The following is a 20,158-nucleotide window of genomic DNA, read 5'->3' as shown; positions in this document are numbered from 1 at the left end:
TACATTCAGGAAACCAAATTTCCCTTATTTTCATAACAGATATCCCAGTGTTCAGATCCCTAACATTCGTCTAGTTATCCCCTTTTCTTTAGCCAGTCATTTGAGGTTCATCTTAGTTTTTCAGTAAAAAAAAAAAAAAAATAATTATATATAATAAATATACATACATAGTGGTACCTCTGTTCTCAACCACACTCCATTCTGGCTGGTTAAGAACTGAGCAGGTTTTTCTCTATACATAGTAATGTGTTTAATTAGTTCCAGCATCCACCAATAGCTACTACTGTACCTGGATGTATCATTGAAAAATGTACAATTTAATCAGTACAGAACTAGCCATGTTAAACAAAATAGTGCACACAGAGACCATTACACCTCATTCTTTATAGTGCAAGTGTATGGTGTCAGCAGGAGGAGCTAGACAGTACAGGCAATACAGTAGAGGGGAGGACTGGAGGGGAAGGCTCAGGCAGGTGGCAAACAACAAGGAAAACAAAGCATTGCAGCTACACAGTGACGCCAACAACACCTGCACTGCATCAGTGTCTCTTTGTGGGATCTGTGTTGCAGAGCGCTTTTACACTATAAGGGTATAAACCCACACACCGTATATGCAGCGTATTTACTGCTGCGATACGCAGCAAATACACAGCAGATTAGATCTAAATAACTGAACAAAGCATCAAATCTGCACCATCACATCTGCTGCGTATTTGCTGCGTATTTGCTGCGTATACGGTGTGTGGGTTTGTACCCTAAGGCTATGTTCCCACACACAAAATTTTTTGGGGCGGATAGAGGATTGAGAATATCATTCAGTCATTGTGACTCTGTGCTGCATCCGTTTAAAATTTCCACACACAATCCGTAGCGGGAACATACCCTCAGACTTCAAGACTAGGTGCTGAAAAAGTGTTGAAAGCAGAGCAAGTGCTTGAGTTCTGAAGCAAACTTTCCTTGAAAATATTGTTTGAGAACAGAACTGTTAAAGTTCAGGGCAGTTTGAGAACTGAGGCACTACTATATATAGATCGATAGAATATAAAAATATATTTCTTTTTACATTTCTACATACCAAAACATAATTTATTTGAAGAATAATTTATTGAGGTGCATGAATACCATGCTTTATTTGTAACTATCCATTTCATCTAAAAAGGGCTTACAATATTTGTTATAGACCACTAGTCAGCTATCCATAATATTAGACATGTAACAAATAAATAAATCATACCTTTCCTTTGCCTTGCTTTGGGATTTTTCCTTCAGTGTCATCAAAGTCAGTATCTGATGAGAAATGAGTTTCTGTTTCCCTAAAATTTAAAGAGAAAATCTGTAAATATGCATATATAGTTTTTTCTCCCTACATACACAATGGGTACCAACAGTGATAAATGTATAATGGAGAGGATACCATTACTGCAGTCATAACAAAAATCCTTTTTAAGACATGTAAAAAGGGGGAAATACACTAAGATTGGCGTAAAAGTAAACTTCATAATAAACTGCCATGCAATGTTGGCTGTGCGCTGCACATGGCAATCTCTGTCAGGGTGGAGCAGCCACAGATTTCTGCTATGAATTATGCCAGGTCACAAGAGTAAACCAGAATAAATCTGCCAGGCAGTTGTGGCAAAGCCCCTTTTAGACTGTGGTCCACCCACTTTCTCAAAAGGGTTAATTTTGTTGTAATTGCACCAAAAAGTTGCAAGTTTGAACCTTTATGGCAGATGACGCAAGTCAATGGTAAAATTCCCTCCAAAGTGTATGGCTAAACTCCCCTATAGCAGAGCTCAAATGTACACAAACTGTAAATATTCATGTACAGATATGCTACCACAACAATACATGTTTAGTAACTCTGGGAACCTAATTCTGTAAGATAGCGGCCTCTTTCACTTTATTTTCTTCCTCATGTTTAACCCCTTAACGACGCATGACGGGTATACCTGTCATGCGGTCGTTAGGGTAAACAGAGAGGGCTCCCGGAAGAGATCCGATCTAATGAGCCGGCCGGGGCTCAGCGTCGGAATGACGCTGATCCCGGCTCGGCAATCTATTCAGATGGTCTGCAGCAGACCATTATAATAGAGCACCGATCTGATGGATTATTGCTCTATTATATACACAGCATTGATCTCAATGGGAGATCAGTGCTGTGTATATAGAAGTCCCCCAGGGGGCTTCTAATTACTGTGTGAGAAAAAAGAATAAAGTGTTTTTATTAATAAATAACCCCCTCTCCTAATAAAGTCCAAATAACCCCCCTTTCCCCATGTTATAGATAAAAATAAACATGTTTGTTATCACCGCCTGCGTAATCACCCAAAATATTAATATATTTAATTCATGATCCCTCACGGTAAACGGCGTAAGCGTAAAAAAAAAAAAAAATTCAAAAAGTGCCAAATTGCGCACTTTTGGTCGCATCAAATTCAGAAAAATTGTAATAAAAAGCAATCAAAATGTCGCATATGCAAGGTACCGAAAGAAAGAACAGATCATGGCGCAAAAAATGACACCTCACACAGCCCCATAGACCAAAGGATAAAAGCGCTATAAGCATGGGAATAGAGAGATTTTAAGGAACATTTATTTTCTGTAAAAGGTTTAAATTTTTTACGAGCCATCAATTAATATAAAAGTTATACAAGTTGCATATCGTTTTAATCGCACCAACTTGAGGAACATGCAGAACAAGTCAGTTTTTCCATATGACAAACGGCGTAAGAACCAAGCCCTCCCAAAGAAAAATAATTCCTTTTTTTTTTTTTTTCAATTTCACTGCGCATATAATTATTTCTGGTTTCGCAGCATATTAAAGGCAAAAATTCAGCCTGTCATTGCAAAGTACAATTAGTGACGCAAAAAATAAGCGCTTATGTGGGTCCGTAGGTGTCAAAAAGGAAGCGCTATGGCCTTATATACACAAGGAGGAAAAAACGAAAACGCAAAAACAAAAAGTAGCCCGGTCCTTAAGGGGTTAAAAGACCATATCACTTGCTTTTTTTCACCTACAGACCCACATGAGCCCTTATTTTTAGTGCCAAATGTATTTTGCAACAACAGACTTAATTTCTCCATAAAATATGCCGCTAGATCAGAAAAAAATGACTTTCCTGGTGAAACCGAAATACAAAAATTGCATGTTTTTCCATGTTTACGCCGTGACATGTTGTCTATGTTCCTGTCAGTACGAGTACAATGATAGGCAACTTACAATTATTATTTTTTTTTTTTTACGGCTTTTAAAAAATTAAAACTTTGTTTGGGCAATTAATAGTTTGGGCAATTATGCATGCAGTGATAGCAAATATAAAATCGGAAGAGGGGGTGATTAAAACTGCCTAGCTGAGGCCTGGGCAGACGTAAGGATCACCCTCAGCGATCACATCGACCGGAGAGGGGGACAGTGTTTTATGTCATCATTTCTTAAGGGGCTAAAAAGACTATTTTAAATGACAGGGCCAAAACAATAATACATTAATTCAGGATTAAAATATCACAATATCACGGTGAATGAGGAGGAAGCGAGCGCTGACCTGACATGGCCCTTACAGCATTAAATCAAACAATTTACCAACAGAGCATTAAAAGTAGTATACCTGGGTCCTGCATTGCAGGACAGTGGACCCATATCATGGAGAGAAGGATCCAGGGGTCTGTTTAAAGGGAAAAAAACAAACATAAATATGTAATATATCTTTAAAATAAAAGTATGTTATTTAAAGACATGAAATAAACCCTTAGAAGCAAAGAGTTTAGAGGAAAAATTCAAGTATTTCTTTAGGGGTACTACACACATCTGACATAGCTACATCCAAAAATATTTGGACAGCTTAAAAAGCTGTGTGTAACCCAAAAAGGTACAAATAAAATGTAGAACTCATCTTAGAAAAAAAACACCCCTATAAAGGAACAGCAGTGGATAAAAACTATTGTAAAGTAGGCTTGTATTGTCTACTTGACAGAAGAGCAGGACACACAGTTGTGAAGGGGTATCCAGTGTTAACACTTGGAAAAGCTTTTTTGCTGTAATGTCTTCCCATAGTAAATGACACTGTAGCCGATCCATAGCAGATTATGCAGGTGACTGACTTGCTTTAAAGTGTCCCTGTCATTATAACTTCCAAAATCTAAATAGACAGTAAATGTGATATAAAGCAAGTTTGCAAACACTATTATTTATTTGGTTTTCATGGAAAACACAGCACTTCCTGTTTTCTGACTCAGAAAACAGAAGTCCTGTGTATCCCAGGCCATCTGAGCGGTCACAGAGAGAAGGCAGTCATGTGATTAATGGACATACAGAGCCGTGACTCTCTGTACTGGCCAGAATTCCAGTGTTTAGTCTCTTTTTTACAACCAGAACAAGACCACAATATTGCCTTCAGGAGACTTGAAGTAGATATTAGATAAGTTCAGCTTTGTTTTACAGCATAACAACAAAAAAAAATGAATGTAAATTGCAAACTTGCTTTATTTTACATGTACTGTTGATTTAGATTTTGAAAGTTATAACAGCGATACTAAGTGTCATCGTCATTATAACTTTCAAAATCTAAACCAACAGTAGATGTGAAATAAAGCAAGTTTGCAGTTTACATTCATTATTTTTGTTATATATATATATTTTTTTTTAAGTTACCATGCTTTAAAACAAAGCTTTACTAAATGCAGGAAGTTTAATGTGCCCGTCAATCCAATGACTTTCTCTGTGAGCATAGATGAGCGGACCTGTATTTGGTCTCTTTTTTTCAACTAGCACAAAACTAAAAATCTGCCTTCAGGAGACTGGACCTGGAGACAAGCTTTGTTTTACAGCATGATATCTAAAAAAAAAAATAATAATGTAAATTGTAAACTTAAGGGGTTACTACAAAAAAATGGCCACTTTCTTCCAGAGCTTAATTGCAAACCGCACCTGAACTAGAGACAAGAGTCGTGCTGTCTCAAAAAAAAAGTGGTCATGCTTTTGTAGCACTGGATAACCCCTTTAATTTTACATCCCCTGCTTATTTAGATTTATAAAGTTATACAGACAGTGGCCATGTAAATGCATATAGTTAGCTTTGCACAAAGCAATCAATTCATATTACCTGGCTTCTGTTATTTAAAGGAGAAGTCCGTCAAATATTTTTGTTTAAGTATTGTATTGCCCCCCAAAGTTACCCAAATCACCAATATACACTTATTACAGGAAATGCTTATAAAGTGCTTTTTCCCTGCACTTACAACTGCATCAAGGCTTCACTTCCTGGATAAAATGGTGATGTCACAACTCGACTCCCAGAGCTGTGCAGGCTGTGGCTGCTGGAGAGGATGATGGCAGAGGGATGCTCAGTGTCCCTCCAGTACCCTGTGTCCCTCAGTGTCCCCCTGCCATCATCCTCTCCAGCAGGCACAGCCCGCACAGCTCTGGGAGTCGGGTTGTAACATCACCATGTTATCCAGGAAGTGAAGCCTTGATGCAGTCGTAAGTGCAGAGAGAAAAGCACTTTATAAGCATTTCCCGTAATAAGTGTATATTGGTAATTTGTATAACTTTTTTTTTTTTGGGGGGGGGCAATACAATACTTTAATAAAAATTTTGCTTTACTTCTCCTATAACACAAATAAGAAAAAGGGCACAAAGAGTATAGTGGTTACTTACTGGAGGAGATTGAAGTCAGCTTGGATTTCTGGAGCTGCTATCATTTCTTTATCATCTTCTGACAAACAAACGCTCCTGAAATATCTGTCTCATACACCTACTAGCACAGCAAATACCTGCAGAATAAAAATAAAACATATTAATAGTGATTTAGACACTTGCAAGCAAGACTGCCACCCCCCACCCACCCCCCTTTTTTGTGGTAGGCGTTGATTGGTGATATCTATATAGGTGTTCATTTATATTTATTTCTGTAGGTCCAATTTTGGTGTGCAATATATAAACTTGTAAATGGCATTTTTTAGATTTTTGCTCTGCTTACTCTACCTCTAGATTTCAGCAGTCCCAGAGTTAGTGGGTAAAGCCTAGAAGAATAGGCAACCTTGTCAGGAGTTTCACACTGTCTAAACCAGAGACACGGGTTTTTTCATCACAATAAACAATAACTAAAGCTCCTATTACACGGGAGACAGAGGAGCAAGGTAGTCAAGCTCCTGTCACTGAGTGATTGGGACCGACGCTGATCACCGACGGACGGGGGTAATCCACTTAACATCCGGTCAGATCGGCGATCCATGTATACAGTCTGCTCTCAGGCAGGCTCTATGCATAGATCAGTATATGCAATATAATGATTCCATGTTTTACTGTAAAATAAAAGTGTAAAAATAGTGTAATTAAAAAAAAAAAAGGTTTTAAAACGTATAAAAAAAAAAAGGGGTTTAAAATACCCTCTTGCCCATTATAAAACTAGAAATAATAAAAAAAATAATAATTATATATATATATATATATATATATATATCATATCGTATTGTGCGGAATTGTCCGATCTATTAAAATATAACACAGCGTAAACGAAAGGGGGGAAAGTACAAGATTGCTGATTTTTAAAATATTATATATATATATATATATATATATATATATATATATATATATATATATACATACACATACACATATACACACACACACACATATACAGTGGTACCTCGGTTCTCGAACTTAATTGGTTCCGGAAGGCAGTTTGAGAACCGAGCAGTGTCTTCCCATAGGAAATAATGTAATGTGATTAATTGGTTCCAGCAGCCACCAATAATAACCTACAATACTCATTTATTACACTGATAAGTGCTCAGTATAATCACTACAGTACAGTACAAAACAGCACTATACTGTACAGGACATTAAACATAAGAAATGTTCATCAGAACCAGCAATTATAGTACAGTAGTCATCAACTCCTCACCCATCCTTTACTGTATAGCGTCCCCCCCCCCATCCAAGCACTGTAATGTATGGGAGATGGTGGTGCACTGCCTGTACTACTACTGCACTGTATATGCACTCCAGCAGTCTTATATAGCACTGTACTGTATGTGAAGCCTCACCACTGCTTAACTCGCCAGGTACAACGCACCATCCACGCTCGCAAAAACGCTCGAAAAATGTTCGAAAACCGAGCAAAGTTCGAATTCCAAACACTACTTCTGGGTAAATTTTCGTTCGAATACCAAGCAGTTCGAGTTCCAAAGCGTTCGAAAACCGAGGTATTACTGTGTATATGTGTATTAATATATTATATATATATATATATATATATATATATATATATATATATATATATATATATATATATAATATGAATAAAAAGCGACCAAAATATTGGTTACCACCATTATTATATTAATAAAACTAGACATCATGGCGAGCTATGGCTCTTAGAAGGCAGGGAGGAACATTGCATTAATTTGACCCGGACATTCGTGCATCAAAGGGCTCGGTCTTGAAGGGGTTAAACTTCATGTTCTATATTTAAAATATGTCCAGCCAAATAAAGAATTAGAAAATAACAAGAAGCATAATGATATATTTTGTTAGCAGTAAGTTTCTACAGTGTTTCTTAAGATGATAATTCATGTTCCTTTCGTTAATAAATGCCCTCTCTATTATTTGATCTGAGAAACAAATGGGTTTTCTCTGCTCCAAGATTTTGACCTAAGTAAATATCACACGGTGGAGCTCTAGCCCAAGCAAACCTAAGCTGAAGACAGGTCATTCAGAGGTTGATCCAGTTGATAACCCACTAGCATTCTTTGCAACCCAGCTCACTACAGGAAACACCTAGCCTACCACCTAACCTACACCTAGCTGTACTTATACTTTATGATTTTAAGAACCCATAAAAGCAGGCATAATTAAAACATCAAGAAAACAAAAACAATATTGAAGCTGGCTAGTCAATAACATGCAGCTCTTTTACTGTGCAAAATCAATTCCCATTATTCCAGGAACAATGGGAATTGTAGTTTTGCAACAGCTGGAGGGAATTGCAAGGAAAACGCAATGGGGGAAAAACCCCCCACAAAAGCTGCCTATGAATGCCTTCACACGCAGTGAGTCCCCAGCGGGAGTTTTGCAGTGAAATCTGCTGTGATAAATCATACGCAGTACAATTTTAGACTTTCATTTTACAAGAGCGCGTTAACAGAGGAAGCTTCAAGTGGAGTCCGCTATGCGACCTCAGCTTGAAATTTCCGGGCGTATTCAGTAGTGTGAACATACCCTAACACTTTAAGGATATTCAATAATTTCTTTATAGTTTTAGATGACACAGAAAAAAGGGGGGTATCTACTTCGCACAAGCTGACCGTCAAAATCCGGCCCCACAAAATGGTCTCTTCCAGCTCAGAAACACTGTCAAATAGCGACCGACAACTTTTCCCCGACCACCCTCATCTAATAGGGCCGGTGCTTTATTACTGATATATGGAGGAAATACTACACCCTGTATAACTAAATATATGTTTGTTTGTATGTATTTATGTGAGAAAGGGTTTTTATGGTTTTAATAAATAAGGTCCTTAGATTGATAGAAAATAGAAAAAAGTTTTTTTTTTTTGTTTTTTTTTTTGTAACAGCTGGAGTCTGTTTCGACTCTGACTACAGCCAAAACTAGCTCCAAATTTGACTCCACAGCCCTGCTTTACTTGGCACTATCAATTACAGGCCAGGCCACATGAATGATCACTGTATAGTTCATGTGACCACCTAAATTCATCATCATCTTTGGCACATTTCCCACTCAAAAGATCAAGTCAGCCGACATGCTGGCGTTTCCTTGCTTGTTAGCTGATCTCTGGCACTTTTACATGGGCTGCCATGGAAACCCATGAGCAGCTGGTGATCACTTTACTGTATTGCCGATGGAATAAGACACACTGGACAGTCGGTTATAAGCCGCATCATGACGACCATGGCAAAACTGCCCAGAGAGGATGATTCTCTAGTCCTGGCAGATAGGGAGCCCTGTATTGGTCACAATAAGGCCCATTTAGATGGCATAACAATGGCATACTGGTGGTCACTAAGGTATTAAGTTGACATAAAAGATAAGAACCATATCCACTTGCTATTGCCAGAATTGTGTTTTCTCTTTCATTCCATATACACTTTTGTGAAGGTTTCTGAAGACATTTTTGAGACATGCATATACGTTATTTCTGTTTGGGGGCCGTAATGTTAATTCACATAGGCATATAAAACAAAAAAGCATTTTAAATACCCAGCATATGCTACACTCTTCTTTGTGGATTAAAAAAACAACAACAAAAAAAACACACCAATCCAAGTCTATGGAGAGTGACTGAAATATGAATGCACCAGTCATTTTTCACACTCAGTATTTTGCATCCAAAACCCCGAGTGGATTGGAAACACAGAAAGGCTATGTACACACACTGTTGAAATTTTGTGGATGGCCGCCAGTTAATGGCAAATAATTGCTGTTATTTTAAAACAATGGCCGCTGGCGGCCATCCATTAAATTTCAGCAGTGTGGGAGCATAGCCTTTCTGTGTTTCCAATGCACTCCTGGTTTTGTTTGAAAAATACAGACCAAAATAATGAGCAAAAATTTTTGTGGGAACATAGCCTCAAAGTGTAATTCAATTTCTAGCCTAGATGATAGCTCATTGGTATATATTGCACAGAAACATCAATTGAAGCAATACTGATGACTTTTCAATGACTGTAAAAAAACAATAAACGGGTGGCAGCCCTAGAGGCCAAAACCTCACTATTTAGGGCCAGTCAGGTGAATGAGGGAACGTGGAGGTGGAGTCAGGAGAAATGCATAACCTCCAAGTCTATGAACATTAAAGGACAACTCCGGCGGGACCCCCCCCCCCAAAAAAAAAAAACACAGACACACACAGACACCATACTCACCATCCCTCCGGTGACGATCGCCACTCCATTCGCCCGCCGTCCGCCTCACCGTCACCTGCGTCCGCCGTCCAGCGATGTCTCCTTCTTCCGGGTCCATGAGAGAGAAAAGGCTGCCAGCGCGCTTGCGCACCGGCAGCCTTTTCATTGGCTGGAGCGCATCACATGGCTTCCAGCAAGCTCAGCCAATCAGGGCTGAGCAAGCTGGAAGCCATGTGATGCGCTCCAGCCAATGAAAAGGCTGCTGGTGCGCATGTGCACCAGCAGCCTTTTCTCTCCCATTCACTCTCAATGAAGACGCCGAGGAGGAAGAAGACCCGGACCGCCCCAGCTCTGACATCACCCGACACCAGAGAAGAGGACCGTGACGACCGTAATAGGTAATGTATATATTCTTTAACTTCCGGGGTGGGGGGGTCGGGGGTCGGAAAGTGGGGGAAGGGGGCCAGACCGGGTATTTAACCACATTACAAAGTTATATAACTTTGTAATGTGTGTTAAATAAGCCAAAAAAAAATTTCGACGGAGTTGTCCTTTAATAATTATGTTACAACTTATTACATATGAGTTAATGAAGCAGTCAGAGGTTTGTCTGATGATGAATTTACACAGACAGATTTTTGAAGCCAAAGCCAGAAACTGACTATAAACAGAACAGGTCATAAAGGAAAGACTGAGATTTCTCCTCTTTTCAAATCCATTCCTGGCTTTGGCTTCCAGAATCTGTCAGATAAAACTACCTGTGTAAACGCACCATTAGTCACTACAAGCTCTGTTTGGCATAAGTGTTGGGAGCCTTCAAGAGTTCATTGAGGCTGGACTGGGGATGAAAGTCAATAGGGAAAACAAACACAAAGCCCACAGGACTTTTTTTGCTACATCAGTTCTTCCTGACAGTTTGGAGTTTTTCAGTGTGGTCTCAGTTTAGTGAAATTGTGACAGGTTCTGCATTATGTCTCCACCAATAACACTGGCGTTTTTATCCCCACAAACTTTATCCAGTTCTTCATTAGGAATCCTGGAATCACATGATTTGTACTGGGAAAAAACTGGGGATAAAAATGGCTATATTGTATTACACTAAAAACAGTCAGAAGCAGGAAGAACTGCTGCAAGTCCTTTGGCTGTTTTTGATTATCCTTTTCATCCCAAAAAAAAAAAAAAAAAAAAGTGCAAAAGTAGAGTCTGAGGGAAGCCTAACAAAACAAGTTATTCCTAGCAAACATATTAATGGCCATAACACAGATCCTACGAGTGAAACTAAAGGATGTTATCACACCGAATTCAATAAAATCCAATGTGGAAAAAAGTATTTTTTTTATTTTTTTTTTTAAATGGATGTTTTGGGTCAGTGGCATACTTTACCCAAAGAAAGAAAAACAGTCAGTCAGTCATTTAACATGTGATATGATTCCCTACAGGATCCCTGCAGCCACCAGCAGAGGGGGCTTGCTGTATATACATTTTTTTTCATCTATAGTTCAGTGTAAGCTGTATAAACACATTAATGGTATAGAATCTGCAGCAAGTTCAATTCCTTCTGTGCATGAAGAGCTCAGCCATGTAAACACATGCATGCAGGTTTTTCAGGTCACAGTGCAGTAGGAACCCACCGTGCCCTAGTATAGTAGTATAATAATGCAGTTTCTCCATTAAACACCACTTTCTGCGGCCTCCAAATGTATTTTGAAATGATTTTCAAATCCTTAACCCCTTAGTGACCAAGTAATTTACTTTTTTCACTGATGCCCACCAAGAGTCATACCGTTGTTTTATTCTGGCTGATGCAGCTATATGAGAGCTTGTTTTTGAGGGACAAATTTAACTTTTTATTGCTGCCATTTTTTGGATTCACGGCTTAACTTTTATTACAGGGGTTGTCCAGAGAAAATCTTTTTCTTTCAAATCAACTGCTATGAGAAAGTTATATAGATCTGTAATTTGCTTCTATTACAAAATCTCAAGTCTTCCCATACTTATAAGCTGCTGTATGTCCTACAGGAAATGTTGTTTTATTTTCAGTCTGACACAGTGTTCTCTGCTGACATCTCTGGCCGAGACAGGAACTGTGCAGACCAGGAGAGGTTTTCTATGGGGATTTATAAAAAACCAAGACAGAGTTCCTGTCTCAGCCAGAGATGTCAGCAGAGAGCACTGTGTCTTAAAGGACAACTCCCATGAAAAACTTTTTCCCAGTAATTGAAGCACATTACAAAGTTATATAACACTGTAATATACTTCAATCACCTGTCTGTCCTCCTTCCCTGTCTTTTCCCCCCTCAACCCCCCACCAGGAAGTGTAAGAAACTCCTTCATACCTAATTACTGTCGTCACCAGGCTGCTCTCTCAGCTCCTTCTAGTGACGATGTGTCATCAGCAGGAGGGCTGGGCTAGCTCCTGTCACACCAGCCTCCCCCTCCCCTGCCTGGTCAGGTGACTAGGCTTGCTCAGCTCCCATTGGCTGAGCAACTGTAAGCGATCTGTCATTCTGCAACTCAATAATGACTTGTGACTGACTCCCGGCACATAACCAGCTACAGGACCCGCTCCCCCATACTCCCTCCTGCTGCCGAGTGGACTCAGTGAGTGAGTGATGTCACTTGCTTATCTTTCTCCTCACTCCCGGCATGTCAGCTACACAGACGTCTTATCTCTCCCCTGCTGCCCTGACCTAATCCTGCAGAATGTACACTACAGTGAGGTGAAAGTATGTGTGTGCAGCTTCAGTGTGTGTATATAGCAGCCTGACTGAAGAGAGCCAGAGAGGGGATTATGTTTGGTGTATGATGGGAGTTGTAGTGAATGGAGGGGCAGGCACTTGCTGTGTCACAGCAGGGGGCTGGCTTGTCACAGCAAAGTGCATCATGGGAAGCTGAAACCAGGAAGCAAGGAAGAAATGAAGAACAAGACTAGAAATCAGAAGGTACACAGACAGTGGGAAATTCAAACAGTGACAGCTCAGGAGGGATGATAAGTACAAAAGCTAGGTTTCTGATTGGTTTTTGGTTTTTTTCCTTAGTGCGGGAGTTGTCCTTTAATGAAAATAAAACATTTCCTGCATGACATACAGCAGCTGAAAAGTAGGGGAAGACTGGAGATTTTTTAATAGAAGCAAATTACAAATCTATATAACTTTCTGATATCAGTTGATTTAAAAGAAAAAAGATTTTTGCTGGACAACCCCTTTAACACTTTTTCTTACAGTGATACCAAATCTGCATAGTTTTTTTTTTTTTTTACTGAAAGGAGACCTGTCACCCCCCGTACAGGGGTGACAGGCTCCCGACCCCCCGTTACAGCCCCCTATACTCACCTGATCCCGCCAAGTCCTGCTTCCTGATCCGGTCGGGTCACGGAGATATGAGCGCCCGAAGCCCGGCGCGCGCTCACAGGAGAGTCCGATGCCCATAGAGAATGACGGAGCATCGGACTCCCCATTCATTCTTTATGAGCGTCGGACTCTCCTGTGAGCGTGCGCGCCAGGCTTCGGGCGCTCATAACTCCGTGACCCGACGGGATCAGGAAGCGGGACCCGACGGGATCAGGTGAGTATAGGGGGCTGTAACGGGGGGTCAGGAGCCTGTCACCCTGGCACGGGGGGTGAAAGGTCTCCTTTAATTTTTCACTTTATATTCAATGATGACAAAGTGGTGAGAAACAAGGAAGGAATATAAACTAATATGCAAACGGATACCGACTGAAGCAAACTGATGTAAATTATCTGCTTTTTAAAGGAGTAGTGCGGTGTAAAAAAAGTTTTTAACCAAACAACAACAACTTCCCCGTGTTCCACCATCTACCTCCCCCCCCCCCCCCTATTAAAAATGAAGTGATCATCCCAAGATGGCGGCCGGGGGCGACAGTGATTCCGTGAGTATAATGCATCACACTTCCGGGTCCACAGTCGGGGGGAAACATGGAGAAGAGGGCCATTCACTTAAAGAAAACAATGTTGTATAACTTTGTAATGTGTGTTATTTGGTGAAAAAATGTTTTACACCGCACTACCCCTTTAAAGCCAAAATGTAAACGGACCAGTAAAAAAACAAAATTAAAAAAAAAAAAAAAAAAAAAAAAAAACAGTTTTGCAATCAGTTTGCATCTGTTTGTGCTTATTGTTTCATTTAATGTAAATGGATTTAATCCTAAATGAGACAAATGCAGGTGAGAACCCACCCTTAGGCTTCGTATACCTGATCATATGCTTTATGATGAATAATACTGAAACATATTTTGTGTACACTACCATGATATACAACAACAGAATGCAACTAGAAGAGGTATCACAGCATTCACCTACATGATAGAACAATGCTTTTATTGAAGAAATCAGCAGGGCATACAAGTGCATTCTAAAAAGGCAATGAGCAACGGCCGCTTCACGCGTAAAACGCTACACTGCAAGCTCCTAACCAGTGTTCACTGCACAGAGTTTGACTTTCTGTAGAGGATAATACAACAAAAGAGTATTGCGGTTCCAAATGTTACATTTCCCAGCCATACAAACTCCAATTCATCCATCAGTCAAATGGATCAATCTTACAACAAACTTATCAGCAATGGATGTGCATGTTGCCCCAAAGTGAAACTGTCATACCACCCTGTGTACCACAATCATATATAGTAACCACATATCACTGTGGATATGTAATAAGGGGGGGGGGGAGAGAAGGAAAAAAAAATATTTTGGCATAAACAAACTACTTGCCAACTTTCTGAAAATACAGTAGATCAGTGGTGGAAAAAATACTGTAGGTTTTACAAGCGAGTTATAAATCTGACTTAAAATAAATAAAAAAAAACTAACAGTTTAGATCTTACCGATCTCTAGATATAGCCAAAATAAGCGCTAGGCCAAGCACCCACTTTCCTCTCCAGCTCCGTGAGCTCTGTCTCACGGCATTTACTAGTCTGCAAATTTTCTGCGGCAATTGAAAGAGTTTCTCCGCTGCTGGCATGATACTGACACATCATTCCTTCCCTGCCGTAATGTCCGCAAATTTGCGGGCATGTAAATGTAGCCTAAGTCTATGGAGCTCACCTTGTAGAGTAAAACAGGGATTACAGGCAGCCAGGGAGAGAAGTGCTCAAGCGCACACTTATCCTGGCTATACCTAGAAATCGTTGTCAGATCAAAACTTTTGACACATCAGAAATCTTTTTTTTTAACAACGGGCACTTTAAATGATTTGAAATACTACTTGCATTTTCATATACCTCCCCCACATTTATATTATAGTGACCAAAAGATAAGTAGAGCCATATGTCCACTAGACAAGGGAAGGGGGAAGCAAAGAAAACACATTTTGTCAGAAGCAGGACTAAGAAGCAGCAAGTAACAATTGATTATTAATAAAATAGTAGCTGCATCAAAATGCCTTGGATGTTAATATTAGTTAAAAAAATACCATGTTCTTCCATTCACAAAAATAAACCTTTTTAGTAATTAAAACAATATACTTAAACAATTTCTTTTTTTATTTTAGAATTCTTTTCAGCAATTAAGAACTTTGCTTTACAGCAGCCAAAGAGTGATCTGGTAGAAAATGACCTAGTGACTTGTAAAGAGCTTTGCATGCAAGCTCTGTGTGACCTGTGTGGAGGTATTGTGCAGGGAAGGAGAAGCACTAAGCTGCGTCCATCAGCTATTGTCACTGGTGTGACCCGGTGTTATCTGCCTCCAGCTTTATAATAGAGGTGTTAACTTTCAATGTAATCCTGCCTGTGATCATAATGAGATAAATGCTGAAAAGTGAGCTCTACAAAAACACCAGTGTCAGCCTATTTCAAGGACTCCTGCTAGAATGAAAACTGCAATATTTCAAGAGCTGATTTCTATTGACATGCACAATAACAAGCACTAAAATAGTTAAATTAGATTTTACAGGAAAACTTGATTTAAAGGGTTTTCTCTGTGTAAGCTTATGCTTACCTCTCCACGGTGCCCACAATGTCCTCCTGCTACATCTTTGGGTACCCCGCTGACTGTAGCTGCCGCCCCTTCTTAGTTGTACTGGTCTCGGGAGTGACAGGCCATTCCGCCAATCACTGACTGAGATGAGACAAGACTGTGGCCAGTGATTGGCTGATTGAGCTGTCACTCCCAAGCTGAGTTCGCCACCAGAGGAACATGGAGAAGTAAGCAAAGCCCCTTTATTATTTTCTATATAAATGCAGCTATATATTAACATTTCTTAAGGGTGCATTCACACATACAGGATCTGCAAAAGATTTGATGGTGCAGATTTGATACTGTGTTCAGTTATTTAGATCAAATCTGAAACTCCGCTGTGATGCGGTGTGTGTGAAGCTACCCTAACACAGGATAACCCCTTTAAAGCGTACTTGTTGTTTTAAGCAGCTGCTCATGATGCTCTGCAGTGTCTGTACATGAGGAGAAGCATTATACCTAGACATCATATATCTCTTATATACCTTTATTTATTTTATGGTTTCTGCTCTGTAATCTGTAGTTTTAGTTCGCCCCAGGCATCTTAATGTCTATGGTGTCTGCTGACTGAGAGGAGTGGATCCTGCACTGTCTTACTGCACTGCTGGAAAAGCTGCAGGCAGCATAGCAGCCACGATAAAGCTGTGTAAATAGCCCTGGGGTGAGCTCTTACTTACAGAGCTGTCCCTTACCTGCCCTCTTTCTATGCCTCCCATTTCCCTCCTCCTTAGGATCCAACAGACAGATTTGTTGACTGAGGGAGCCGCAAATGAGCGGGATCGGTGCTCGCTTGCAGTGCCTTTACACACAAGAAATCTAGAGGCCGGGCTGCACGAATGATACAAGGATCATCTGTGCAGCCTAGGAAACTGAGAGCACAAATATAGATGTAGATTTTAGATATCTATTTATAGCTATACTTGTGCTCTCAGTTTAAAGATGACAAGCAGCAGTGTATACTTACATCCACACTGCTTGTGATCCTGCATCCAGGTCTCTAGCCTTTTGGCCACCTCCTCCAGCTGCCAATTATTCTGGAGGAGGCAGGGCCTGAAGATACAGCCGGTGGCTGGAGGGAAATGCCGGATTACAAGCAGCGCAGAAGTATACAGGGCTGCTTGTGATCTTTAAACTGACAGCACAGATTTATACATAATATATATATATATATATATATATATATACACACACACACACACACACACACATACATACACACCTGTGCTGTCAGTTTACACAGGAAGATGTGTGGGCGACAACGATAAATTTTAAAGCCTAACCTACAGTCCCAGGGGTGCTCAGAAATACTTCTTTTGCTCACTGACAACCACCTTAAAAACTTGTATATCAGCATTAACATATTTAAAGGAGAAGTCTGGGGAAATCCAAAACTAAAAACGCCAACAGGGGGGGGGGGGAAGAGTATACTAACTACCCCCCGTGCAGCACCATGCCACCGGACCCTGCCGGATGTCACGACCCAATGGCAAATGGTGAGAATAAGGGCCCTATTCCACCAGACAATTATAGTTTGCATAATCGTTAACGATTAACGATCTCAAACGACCGCTATGGCGAAAGACCTGAAAACGTTCACTCATTTCCATGGAACGATAATCGTTACTTATGATCGTAATTTTCTTTGCTATTGCGTTCGTATCTATTGCGAACGACCAAACGATGTCTTATTCAATGCGAACTATTTGCGAATGAGCAACGATAAAAATAGGTCCAGGTCTTATAAAGCGATAAACGATTTCTCGTTCAGTCGTTAATCGTTAACTGCATTTCAACCGAGCGATTATCGTTTAGATTCGGGCGATTTAACGATAATCTGAACGATAATCGTCCGGTAGAATAGGACCCTTAGCCAGTCCATGACTGCAGTGGTGTCCCGCCCTAGTCACTGACTGGCTGAGCAGGGCATTCATCAGCTGGGTCATGGCGCTGAAGGAGGAAGAGACACCACTTCTTGAAGGGCAGGGTTTCAACTCCAGTCCTCAAGAGCCACCAACACATCATGTTTTCAGAATATCTCATACAAAGAACACCTGTGATAATTCCTGATGCACTGAGTATAATTATATCACCTCAAAACCTGACATGTTGGTGAGGCCTGAGGACTGGAGTTAAGAAACACTGTTGTAGGGCATACAGCAGCTAATAAGTACTTGAAGGATTGAGATTTGTTAATAGAAGTAATTGACTAATTTAAATTAATTTTGAAATCAACTGGTGTCAGAAAGTTATACAAAAGGAAAGGAAGCCCAGATGTGAGTACTGCTGGCCAACAGCTTAACTATGGTCCTGCGCCAAGATGGACAGAATGAGAACTATCTGTGCACCACCAAAACGATTTGTTTCCACATGTGCATCTGCAATAGCCAGTATTATCGACAACATTGCATGGTTATTGGTAAAGAAATGGTAGAGGGGAGTTACCACAATCTGCATCACATTCCAAACACATACGTAGAAACAGCAGTATCCATGTTTGCATCCAAGAGTGTTGCTGTTTCAAGAAGTTATTTTTTTTCCTAATCATAGATAACCTGGGGAGTGTGTCAGCAGAAAATGACTGTCCATTTAAATCAAGTTTTTATGTTAAATGGTCACTGTCACTATAACTTTTGAAGCTAAACCAACAGAGGATGTGATATAAAGCGTGTGTGTGTGTTGGGGGGGGGTTGTATGTATTTACCTAACAGTACATATTCAAAAATCATCAAAAAAGAGAATAAATTGAGGGCACTCACCGTTAAAATGACAAAACCTTTATTCAATCCTCTCTAAAAACATATATATTCCATGTGCAGCAGTGAACCGGGAATCCCGGATCCCGGTTCACTGCTGCACATGGAATATATATGTTTTTAGAGAGGATTGAATAAAGATTGTCATATTAACGGTGAGTGCCCTCAATTTATTCTCTCTTTTGATGATTTACACATTTTTTCTTGTGTGAGCACCTCCGTAATTTTTCTACCTCCTTACACTGCTACCATGTTATAAACTACCTAAGTCGGATAGTGCCAGACCGCTATATCTGATAGACTGATACTACATATTCAAAAATGTTTGTACATTTGAAATGTTTCATTAAATATAATGTGTCAGTTTAGCCCTATTAAAGGACAACTCCCACAAAAATTTTTTTTTGCTCATTTAACACACATTACAAAGTTATATAACTTTGTAATGTGGTTAAATACCCGGCCTGGCCCCCTTCCCCCACGTTCGGACCCCCGACCCCCCACCCCGGAAGTTAAAGAATGTATACATTACCTATTACGATCGTCACGGACCTCTTCTCCGGGGCGGCATCTGGTGACGACGACGTCAGAGCCGAGGGGCGGTCCGGGTCTTCTTCTTCCTCCTCGGCGTCTTCATGCAAAGTGAATGGGGATGAAAAGGCTGCTGGTGCACATGCGCACCAGCAGCCTTTTCATTGGCTGGAGCGCATCACATGGCTTCCAGCTTGCTCAGCCCTGATTGGCTGAGCTTGCTGGAAGCCATGTGATGCGCTCTAGCCAGTGAAAAGGCTGCCGGTGCGCAAGCGCACTGGCAGCCTTTTCCATCCCCTGGACCCGGAAGTCGGAGACATCGCTGGATGGCGGACGGTGGCGACGGAGAGGCGGACGGCGGGCGAATCGAGTGGCGATCGTCACCGGAGAGATGGTGAGTATGGTGTCTGTGTGTGTCTGTGTTTTGTTTTTTTTTGGGGGTCCCGCGGGAGTTGTCCTTTAACCTCAGGGGGCAGTGGTAGGTACAGCCATACTGTTACCTATGAAAGAGAATCCTGAATAATGACCTTACCAGCTCACAGACCCCCGCCGGAAGGCATTTTCCACAAAATTGTGATGATGTCACTACTCGTGGGAAAATGCCTTTCCTGCTGATGGACAGCCCACTTAGCCAATCAGTAACTGGAGCGGTGTCCCGCCCCTGACTGGCTGAGTGGGCTGTCAATCAGAGCCGAGAAGATGATGATGATGATAAGCCCGGCGGGAGTCCTGGAGCGGCAATCTGTCGCTGGACAGGGACAGGTGAGTTGTGGTGGTTATGTTCCCCCTGTCTCTGCTTTTCCAAAAAATTTTTGCAGCACTGGACTTCTCCGTGAAACATTTAATTTGGTTCTGCAATGTTATGAAAGGATGGCTGGTAATAAATAAACATCTGTTACAACAGGAACAAATTATGCTATGCTCATAGACTGATTTCCACCAAGTGCCTACAGGAACCTGCCAACATATAACAAACATCAGCTTAGCCTTGCACGGGACACAGCAGGAAAAGGATCAGCTAACTTATAAAATAAACTAAA

The 20,158-nt window shown here is 40.7% G+C and overlaps 1 protein-coding gene across 2 annotated transcripts in view; it reads right to left on the bottom strand.

The window, feature by feature from the left end:
- Positions 1 to 20,158, bottom strand: part of STAG2 (STAG2 cohesin complex component) — an 80,939-nt gene that overhangs the window by 32,213 nt on the left and 28,568 nt on the right. For both annotated transcript variants that reach the window (XM_069986806.1, XM_069986805.1), the window contains exons 2-4: positions 5,654 to 5,769; positions 3,606 to 3,662; positions 1,235 to 1,313 (exon numbers count right to left, since the gene is read on the bottom strand). In XM_069986806.1, the coding sequence (XP_069842907.1) occupies positions 1,235 to 1,313; positions 3,606 to 3,662; positions 5,654 to 5,697 (180 nt within the window). In that variant the 5' untranslated portion in view covers positions 5,698 to 5,769. The remainder of the gene's footprint in view (positions 1 to 1,234; positions 1,314 to 3,605; positions 3,663 to 5,653; positions 5,770 to 20,158) is intronic.

The sequence above is a fragment of the Dendropsophus ebraccatus genome, chromosome 10 (assembly GCF_027789765.1).
Source record: "Dendropsophus ebraccatus isolate aDenEbr1 chromosome 10, aDenEbr1.pat, whole genome shotgun sequence".
NCBI classification, from domain to species: domain Eukaryota; kingdom Metazoa; phylum Chordata; class Amphibia; order Anura; family Hylidae; genus Dendropsophus; species Dendropsophus ebraccatus.
This window is presented reverse-complemented; position numbering and strand designations above follow the sequence as displayed.